The 11,057-nt window shown below is 43.1% G+C and overlaps 1 protein-coding gene across 1 annotated transcript; it reads left to right on the forward strand.

Moving 5' to 3' along the window:
* Nucleotides 1–5,396: 5,396 nt before the first annotated feature.
* On the forward strand, nt 5,397–9,771 carry LOC308294507 (olfactomedin-like protein 1; the record flags this gene model as incomplete). Its single annotated transcript, XM_080737241.1, is given in 8 exon segments — nt 5,397–5,522; nt 6,324–6,427; nt 6,588–6,778; nt 7,769–7,872; nt 8,796–8,981; nt 9,562–9,640; nt 9,643–9,668; nt 9,670–9,771. Coding segments are annotated over 8 exon segments (918 nt in total).
* Between the last annotated feature and the right edge of the window lie 1,286 nt (nt 9,772–11,057).

Here is an 11,057-nt window from a genome sequence, read left to right on the forward strand (position 1 = left end):
CCGTGCGTGCGTCCGTGCGTCCGTTACCAGCTAATCTCCGGCGCCGTTGGCCCGGTCGCTGCCAAACTGTGCACACACACTCCCTCGACACCAATTCAGAACCTCTGCCCCAAATATTTCACATGGGCCTGTTCTAGCGCCACCAGGAGGCCGACTTTTGCAAAACTAACTTTTGCCAGTACTCCTACAGATTTTGTCCAAAAATCACGTAAATCAGTAGACAGTATCTCTACAGTCATGTGATCGACATGGATGTGTCAGATTTTCCATATTCCATCCTGATTGGCTAAAACTGCCTTTCAAAGTTTGCAGGATTGGTCAGTTTTGAATAAAATGCCTGAAATCCTGAACGCAGTGTGCGATTTTGGTGAAATTGTGCATGCACATTCCCAATAGGCAGAGGAATAAATGCCACTTAAGAAAAATCAAATCAGCCTCATGGTGGCGCTATAACAGGCCGATTCATGTTTTCACCTATAACTCCACCGATTAGTGTCAAACTTTGTATGCGCACTCCTTCGAGGCCAAGGTAAAACCTTTTCCCTGCATTTTTTACATCAGCCTTTTATAGCGCCATCAGGAGGCCGACTTATGTAAAACACATTACATGCCTGACCTGGTGGAGACCTGTGCTCGGAAGAGCACTGCTTCTAGTTATCTCTATTATCTTTCAGGGTACATCTGCAGTATATTTCATACAGTAAGAATACCCAAGGCACCAGTTATTAATCATTTTATTTTCTCAATAAAAATAAATAAAAATGCCTTACAGTCACCATTGTTCATTGTTACCATTGTCTATGTGACGCCTAACCATCAATCTGCCCAGGTTTTTTCTACTCTGTCTGCACTGGAATTTAATTCAAATGTCAGCTTTCAAACACAAGGGGTCCAGTCTACCTCCATAATCAAATTTAAGTCTGCATGTTTTATTGATGACAAGGTTTTGCTTCCGCTGGTCAGGTGATTGGAGGGAAATGAATCCAACAACAAACTGTAAATAGACTGCAATTGATTTTCCAAAACATCATGCTTTCTAATTCAATATCCACATCCAACAACAATCACATTATTAATCAATTAAAAGATAAGTTATGGCTACAGGCTGTGTGACTGGATACTATAATGTTCTAAAATCCTGAGTAGGGCTGTCACAATTATGACATAATTGTCTAATCGCAATTATTTTACATAATCACAATTATTTTGTGATTACCGTAATAATCGTTTACATGTTGAAAAATGTTTATATATGTTCAAACATTTAAAAAAATAGTGGTAATAGCAGATCTACAAGCTCACAACGCGTCGCGATGCGACACGTGAGCTTGTAGATCGGCTATTTCCACTATCAATGTTCTTTTTAAAGTGTAAAGTTGTCAAATATGTCCTTCATTTCTTTGTATATTTAGGTTATGTGTCATATCTGCCATGTGCAACTTCAAAGCCTAAAAGCCAAACAGGAATGTAATTGTCAACGACAAAAACACAATTAAAGGTAGATTAAGTGATTTAATGTAATTCAAATAATAACAAAATGGGTCTATGTTCTGATATTACTAGTTACTATAGAGTGTTAGTTTGGTCCATATTTGGACTTCAGCCTTATCTCCTGTGAGGAGAAAAAATCAGTTTAAAAAACTGTGTGGCAGCCAGTTTTCCTCCAATCAGGATAGAGTGGGGCCTTCCTCCAATCATGGTCGAGTGGGGGCGGGCCTTAAATGCACCAAGGCCTGCCCCCACCTGATCATGATTGGAGGAAGGCCCCTGCCAGTCAACTACATGAAAACTGAAACAGAAACTTAAAGGGGGCCTGTCACCTAAAGGGTTACTGTCACTTTAAGAATCATCTTAAAAAACAAGTTAATATTTGTATGATGTCATTGTGGGGATGCGCAATTATAAGCCAATCAAATTAATTGTCTGTATAGCCTGACTGTATGACTACTTACTGTACTGGTCAGCTGTTGTTGGGGGGCGAGGGGCAGATTACACTGTGACATGAGCTTCAGACTGTTTCAGACCGTTTTCAGAGAAGCTCATGGCACATGCCCCTCAACCCCTTTAGGTGACAGTACCCCTTTAAGTGAAATCACTTAACCTAGCTTTAACCCTCTAAGGCCCACGGTTGTAATATTACAACGTTTGTATTTTATCCAAAAAAAGGTTTAAATTATTTTATTTTAGCTCCCCCTACCACCTAAACACCACCATTGGATTCTATTGTTTAGTATTACAATGCCATTGGCCACAATATTTGCATATAAATACCCCCCACAGGGGCTGACATTCACACCCGCCACACCCACTGAAATTCCAGAGTTTTGACGAACAACATCTCACTTTTTCATGGAAGCTATACCTCACAAAAACATAAGTAAAATGCCTGTACTATTTTTTTTGGTGATCATTAGAATGTCTAGAACATGTACATATGTTATTATTGTGAAAAATATCCCCCATATGTAAATTAGAGCATGATTTATGATTTTTGATTTATGGCTATAAAATCTTACAAAAACATTTTTTTGAAAAAAACATTACATTTTCCTCTTAATAGGACTCCTACAACACCATCTGATTTTTTTCAATTTTTTATTTCAAGTATTTCTTAATGCGGGCCTTAGAGGGTTAAATCGTTAATTGCAATTATTTGAGAGACAATTAATCATCATGTAAAATGCCCTAATCCTGAGTGTTAACTCTGAGAAGATTGTACCTGGTACAGTACCTGTCTACTGTATCTGTGGTACCTGTCTACTGTATCTGTGGTACCTGTCTACTGTACCTGTGGTACCTGTCTACTGTATCTGTGGTACCTGTCTACTGTACCTGTGGTACCTGTCTACTGTACCTGTGGTACCTGTCTACTGTATCTGTGGTACCTGTCTACTGTACCTGTGGTACCTGTCTACTGTACCTGTGGTACCTGTCTACTGTATCTGTGGTACCTGTCTACTGTATCTGTGGTACCTGTCTACTGTATCTGTGGTATCTGTCTACTGTATCTGTGGTACCTGTCTACTGTATCTGTGGCACCTGTCTACTGTATCTGTGGTACCTGTCTACTGTATCTGTGGTACCTGTCTACTGTATCTGTGCACCCTCGCATTAAAACATCATCACCTGCCAAACAGAAAGATAGACGGCAAAGGTCAAGAGACCATATGGTGGCAGGATACTATCACTCACACACAGACACACACACACACACACACACACACACACACACACACACACACACACACACACACACACACACACACACACACACACACACACACACACACACACACACACACACACACACACACACACACACACACAGCAATGTAACCTCATGAAAGATTCACTAAGATTTGTGGCGGAGACCTATTAAATATCCATCGAGTCTCAGCAAGACATCTGACCGGGCCCCCAGGAGACTTCTCTCTCTCTCTCTCTCTCTCACAGATAGAGAGAGTACAGATTACTGTATTAGTCATTTGATTAATTGATTATATTAATGTCCCTTTCATAAATAAACCAAATGTATTAAAAAAGTTACAGATAATTGCTGGAAATGTCATGGTAATCATAATGTGCCAACAACATTTCAACTCGTACTTTACTTTAGTTATTGACAAACAAAACCTTCTTGATTCTTCATTTCTGTTATAATTTGGCCCCATCTGCTGGCAGAAGATTCTTACTGCTGCCCAAACAGCCCACACAGCACATTGAAATTGCCTGCTTCAAATCATGTCAGTCTGTCATGTTGCGTTGACCAGAAATCACAGTAGCTAATAATATAAGCTACAAGCTTAACTACTGTACAATTCCACTAGCTTTTCCACTTACTTTTGTTTATTTGTTTGTAGTTGCTGCTGCTTGTTTGTTTGGGGTCCTCCCTATGTTCTCCAGGTTCTATGTTCCCCACCCACCCCCCCCCCCGCTCAACCAAAAAAGGGATCTACTTTATGTTCCCCACCAAAAAAAAAAGTATGTTCCCAACTCAAATGCAGGAAATGGTGGGTGCTCAGTTGCCCAGGTGCCCAGATGTCTCCACCCCTAAGTGGCCACTCGTCTAGGTGCCCATGCACTCGTCCAGATGCCCAGTCATAACAAAAGTATGGTGTCCAGATGTCCCTAGTGCCCCCTGTCCCACTAGTATTTGTAATTTCTCCCCATTATTGTATGTTTTGAGTTGTTATTGATAATTAGAAATGAATGTTTCTTGCATTTTTGGATGAGTGGTGACCATAGAACCTTTTTTAAGTTGAGCGGGGAACATAGAACCTTTTTTTGTGGGGGTAAGTGGGGAACATAGAACCTGGGGAACATAGGACCTTTTTTGGGTAAGTGGGGAACATAGAATCTTTTTTCTGGGGGTAAATGGGGAACATAGAAACGGGGGAACATTGGTACGGTCCGTTTGTTTGCTTGTTTAATCTGCACTGCAGTGCGAGTGCGGAGACTTGCTTCATCTTACTCTCAGCTACTAAGGTGTCCTCCTCCTTGGCCTGACAAAACGTGGGAGACCCCTGTTCTACTGACTACTGCATGCCTTTGAGTGCTTTTGTATGCTGTAGAGGGGAGAGATTGGTACGACTTAAATGCTATTAGTTTCACAGTGAAGGTGTCTCTGATGTAAGTGCTCTACTGCCTAACAGCTACAGTAACCCAATGCCTTTACAGCTGCTGCAGGCCTGCCTCGAGAACTGAAGACGTGTCAGTCAGTGTACCATCTGGAGAGTATTAGAATAAAATGCACTAGGTTTGCAGCCACATGGTCTCTGAACTTTCTTTGTTTATAAACCTCTCTCTCTCTCTCTCTCTCTCTCTCTCTCTCTCTCTCTCTCTCTCTCTCTCTCTCTCTCTCTCTCTCCTTCCTCTTCACTCTATCTCTTTTATCTCTCACACACAGACAGAGAGGGAGGGAAAAAAGAAAGAGAGAGGGAGAGACAGACTGGGAGGTACTTGAGGGAGTTCAGCTGAATCCAGACCTGCTGGAACAGAAACTGTTTAGAACAACAAAGCAGTAGAAAGTGCTGTTACTAGAGGTGGGGCAGTGACTGGGTCGCTGCGACCCCACATTTGCAGAATTCAAGAGGACAGAGACACTGAGGATACAACAGCCGAGCCTTTACAAAGTCTGGTCCCATGCAAGTCACACAGTCAGTGCTGTTTGTTTTGCTGGCTAGATTTTTGTGTGGATTCCATTTCTGTGGAAACAGTTTTCATTGGAAGGTTTTTTGTTTTGTTAACTTTTTTCATATAACGGAAAAAGGCCTTATTATAGCTATTAGTAGTGCCAGGTAGGCGTCCCAGTCAGACACAGACATAGCTGTAAGCAGCAGTGGCAGCAGGGCCAGTGGTACTGTGGCAGTACAGAATCATCTACTTTGGTTCTAATGATGTTCGGCAGGGTGGTCCCCGCTCTCTTATCTTTGGCCCTGGTCGTGGTTTCAGTACGGAGCCAGGGATCCTCACAGGATGCCTTCATGATCCAATACTTTGAAAGAAGACTAGCACAGATGGAGGTACGTGGCCATTCCTATTTACACTGTATACAGTATTGCTGTAGAGTATGTCAAGTAATCTGTTTTGAGGATACAGTACACTGTTTGTGACATTGTTAATATAACACTCACAGTGAACCAGGGGAATGAAATCACAAAAGATGTCATCCTTTTATTATGTATTTTTTATTTTTTTTATCCTAAGATTTTGTAACCCATTTTTCACCCAGTGCCAATTGCCTAAGCTGTAATCCTGGGCACTGCTCTCCCTCTGCCAACCTGGGGAGAGCCTGGCAGGGGGGAGTTTCCCCGGTTGGACGTAGCGGGTAGAAGGAACACGTTATTCCAACCAGTTCCTTCCTTTCCCCTCCATCAGTATTACTGCATGTTTTGTGAGGGTACCTACCATAGGAGACATGGGGAGAACATGCAAAATCCACACTAGGGTGTGGGCGCTGATGACGCGGAGGAGAGAACACGCCCCCAGTGCCCACAGCGTCCCCCGGTGTGAATCTAACCCAGGGCCCTCCTTTATTATGTCTTATTCGTTGTATTGTCAGAACATCCAACTAAGTGTGTGGATTGAGATTAAATGGAAAACCAACAAACACAAACATTGATTCCTTGATACTTTAGCTGAACACAACAAATTACGTTGTTGACATGTGTATTGATACTGAACTGGTTTTCATTAATTTCATTGCAATGATATCACCTGGAAGATCCCAGCCTTTATTTTGCATCTTTATGTACAGTACTGTTCTTCAGCATTAGCGTAACAGCAAGAGGGTTACCCTTTTTAATGTGTTACATTCTCACCAGGAACGCCTGATTCAGTGTGAGCAGAATACAGCGTCGGTCACTCAGAGGATGTATGACCTCTCCTCTGAGGTCAGGGTAAAACTGTCCACTGTCAACGTTCTGAGGTACCTTTAGGTTAAATTATTCAATAAATAAACAAAATAAAAGGAGCACTGAAAGAAATACAATAATTATATTAACCAAATGTATCATAATGCACCGATGCTAAGCAGTTACACTGGATTATTACATTTAATATATTTTGCTGTCTCCCTATTGGTATAGATCAGAGGTGAAGGTGCAGATGGACAGCGTGTCCACGCGTGTAGAGCGGGTGGAGAGAGAGTTGGAGTACCTGGACAATAAGATCCCTGCTCAGTCTAACATTGAGATAGAGGAAGCCCTTCTGGAACAACAGGTGAAGGATGCACAGGTAGACCAGCTGGAGAAGAAAGCCAAGATCAAACTGGAGAACGGTGCGTGAATAGACCGAATACTATCCATGCATGCAGTGTATACAGTGTGTGCATGGCATGCATGCGTGCATGTGTGCGTGCGTGGGGTGTGTGTGTGTGTGTGTGTGTGTGTGTGTGTGTGTGTGTGTGTGTGTGTGTGCGTGTGTGTGTGTGTGTGTGTGTGTGTGTGTGTGTGTGTGTGTGTGTGTGTGCGTGTGTGTGTGTGTGTATGATGCCACTAAGAGTTAGTGATGCATGATGCAAAATAAAGAATGATAGACCAGTAAGACTCCCTAATCGGGAGATAAGCGACCGTCAGGTGACATGTATACACAAAGAGGGCTGTAAGTGGCATTGGTTCCTGAGTGTAGGGGGACGTGTAGACATAGTGTGTACCGATTTGTGTGATTTTAGGGCAAAATCTGTAGGAGCAGTGTCCAAAAATGTGTTTTGCAAGAATCGGCCTCATGGTGGCGCTAGAAGAGGGCCATGTGAGAAATGAGGGGTGGGGTCTCTGCGTTGCCTTGGCGGACGAATAGGTACCGGCCCCGGCTCTCCCGGACGCTCCTAGGCCGAGTTACGGCATTTTATGTGAGCTGCAGTGGAGGGGGTCCTCCACTGGGGGCGCCACCACTTTTGCATCCGTTGTGGAGCAGCAGGAGTCGGTGGTCCCCGGGAATTCCCTGTGAGCAGCCCCGTTGGGGTGGTCATTTGGTCATTTTTGCACATTTGGTCATTTTTTACATCTGGGGACCCCCAGGGATCTCTATGTATGTATTTTTGCTCAGCACCCAGAAGGTTTTTTGTACAGTAAGTGCTCATTTGACTTCTAAAGACAAGGGACAGAGTCATATGCAATCTCTCTTTAACATCATGCAATACCTCTATAAAGGCCCTTTCCCACTGGGTGCCATAACGATAACGATATATCGGCGACGGCGTTCACATCAATTATGAGGGCTTTATCGTTGTGGCCTTAACCCATTCACTTCTCCACTCTACAATCTGCAGACTGTAGCACAGCCCTGAGCGCAGTCAAGTCTCTGAAGATTGTAAAGAAGGAAGGAGACTCCAGCGGTTCCTGGTTCAGGGACCCCTCCAAAGGATCGGCTAAGGTTCTCTTTTCAAATACCATCTTACAACTCTTTTCCACAATATAAATAGAAAGGCATCTGGGTGGTGCAGGAGTAATGTTCCTGCCCACCACCATGGAGACTATAGGGTTTGAATCAACTGTGGTGCCTCCGGCTTGGACCGGTGCTCAAACAAACAGAATAGGCTGTGTAAGCGGTGGGAAGCTGTGCAGGAAGGGCTGATTTCCATGAATGTTTGACACTAGAAATTGAGCGGCCGCTGTGCGGCCGCTCAATTTCTAGGCCTGCTCTATATTTGATCAACATAAGGGGTTTAGGTTTTAAGTCAGATTAATCATGAACAAAAAGGCACACTTGGTTGGACACCAATAACTCAGGAAACAGGAACAATTGTGTAAGGTGTCCAGTGTAGTCAACGTGTGCATTTCCAAATCCTCATCTACTATTATTCATTATTAATATCTATCTCTCTATATTTCTATCTATCTCCCTCTGTCTCTATTGATAGATGCATGTACTGTATCTATCTATCTGTGCCTCTCTATAGCGTATTAATTATTAGTATTACTATTGTTATGATTTGTAGGATCTCTCTCTCTCTCTCTCTCTCTCTCTCTCTCTCTCTCTCCTCTCTCTCTCTCTCTCTCAGTGCCTAGGCTGGCTTAGGCTGGCTTCATCAAACATGTCCCGTTGACTGCCCTGTGCCCTGTGTGCTTGAAGTGGGCGTGGCCTCTTAGCCAGTTGTATAAGTAGATGTTGTGTTGCTCACTGTGATAGTTCAGGGTTCTACAGTTATCAAATCTAGAGCTGATACGGCTTAAAAGCCCTCGCAGTCTATTTTTTAAATCCTCTCTCTATAACTTGCTGTTGATATGTATCACAAGGTCATTCCATTTTTTCTGGCATGGAAATAATTCCAGATTGAATCATGTATTTTCTTGCAGGTCTACTTTCTCAGTGGGTTTAGAAACAACACCCTGCTGGAATATGTCTCTGTGAAAAGCTTCACCCAGGGGTCTCAGCCAGCCAAGGTGTTCCAGCTGCCCTTCTATTGGCAGGGAACTGGTCACATTGTCTACAATGGCTTCCTCTACTATCACAAGGCAGACACTCCTAACCAGATACTTAAGGTTGGTGGGGTTTTTATTATGCATGGGGCAATTAACTTGCAGAACATACGTTTGACTATATCAGGGGTCTTCAACGTTTTCAGGCAAAGGACCCCTTAGTCGAGAAAGAGAGAGATGAAGCAGGGACCCCCACAACCTGTTCATAGATTCCATATAGTTTCATCGTTTGACAGCACAATCAGTGTATTTTGGATTCATGCCAATTCGTGTTTTCAGATATTTAACCACTTGAACCGTCTAATACACTTAACCTTTCACTTTGTACTTAGTCTGGTCTTCTTCCCCTCTGCACTAAACCCCTTTCGAGGCGAGGCGTTGTGAGCTTGTAGATCTGGTATTTTTGGCTAAAGTTCTCAGTAAAAAAAAAAGTTTCTATCACACAAAGATTTGGAGGACCCCCTGTAGTAACTCTGAGGACCCTCTGGGGTCCCGGACCCCCTGTTGAAGACCCTTGGCCTATATCCTATCAATGTATTATGGGCAGTGGGCACGTAAAAATATTAACATTATATAACATTATCTGTGATATTGAGCAGTGCTGCATAATATACTGTACACCATTCCTTCCCATCACATACAGGTGCATCTCTTAAATGGTACAGTGATGGACTCCATGCTGATTCCAGGGGCTGGGCGTCTACCATCCTACAGCCTCAACCCAACACCTACCTGGACCTGGCTGTAGATTGAACTGGGCCTCTGGGTCATCCATGCTGATGCTGAATATGGAGGGAACCTGGTCATCACTAAACTGGACAAAGGTAGAGACAGAGTGAAGAGGCAGGTGTAATCCAAAAGAGAGAGTGAGAGAGAGAGAGAGGTAGAAAGGGCTTTGATCTGATTCTGAAGCATACAGTTCACATAGCGCATACATAGCGCATGCACTTCCTGAGAAGGCTCCGGGTCCATGGGGTGGCAAAAAAACATCATGTTGCTGTTCCATAGGGCAAACATGGAATCTATCATCCGATATGGTATCACCACCTGGTTTGGTAATCTGTCCGTCAAACTCAAATCCCAACTGCAAAATCTAGTCAAGAAGGCTGTAAAATCATTGGCATGCAGCCCCCAAGTTCTTTCAAAGAAATCTTTGATAATCAAGCCCTTAAAATCATCCGCGACCCAAATCACATCCTACGTAAAGAATATGAGTTGCTGCCATTCGGTAGACGGTACAGATCATCAAATGCAAAGTGCAACAGATATAAATTCTCCTTTGTTCCACTGTCAATCAAAGCACTCAGTAACAGATAATGAATTACTGGGGGGATGGGAAACCTATTTGCTGGGAGCGTGTAACACTGTGACACCGGACTAGAGGATCTTGATATATTGCACACTGGGGTGTCATGATACAGGTAAGTGCTGGATGAATTTTAGGTATGTATGTATGTATGTGTCTTTTTGTAGTTTTGTATTTTTTATATTTTTGTACGCTGTTACTTCTGATTGCCCAAGACAAGTTTCTCCTCTGAGACAATAAAGTCTAATTCACCCTTAGTCCCGCCCATTGTCCTGCCCCTCTCCACACCCATTGGTTGCTTTGACTTGGAGGGACATTCAGTGGGACATTCCATCCACTGCCATGTTAATTCAGTTGCTTCATATTGTTATTCTGTGTGCTCAATTCTAATTTCAAACTTTGTTTCAGTCAATTGGAGCCATAGTGAATCATCATGTTTTTAAATGTTTTTATTTCTCCAAAAATTATGTTTTAGCTAATTCAACATAAAAAAAGGCGGAACCAGGGCGGGACAAGGCAGATAGAGCCTGCTGGTTGGTCAGTCAGGGACCAACCAGGAGGCTAACAAAGGGTGAATTCAGTTCAGTAAAGCGCAATATCCCGTGTCTCCCGTGTGGGAGACATGGGTTTGAACCCCTGGAAGGACATAACTCGTATATGGATTGCAGCTTTAAATTAACACGGAGGATTTTACTGTATACATATTGACTGAAAGATAAACGGGAGCCTGCCCTAATCAGTCCTTGTCAGATTTATAGTTAACAGCTTAAACCCCAGCATCCTTATTGAGGGGAAGACTTTCCCCACAATAACATAAAACAGAAAAGACAATA

Source organism: Nannobrachium achirus, assembly GCF_963921795.1.
Source record: "Nannobrachium achirus genome assembly, chromosome: 11".
In the NCBI taxonomy this organism is placed as follows: domain Eukaryota; kingdom Metazoa; phylum Chordata; class Actinopteri; order Myctophiformes; family Myctophidae; genus Nannobrachium; species Nannobrachium achirus.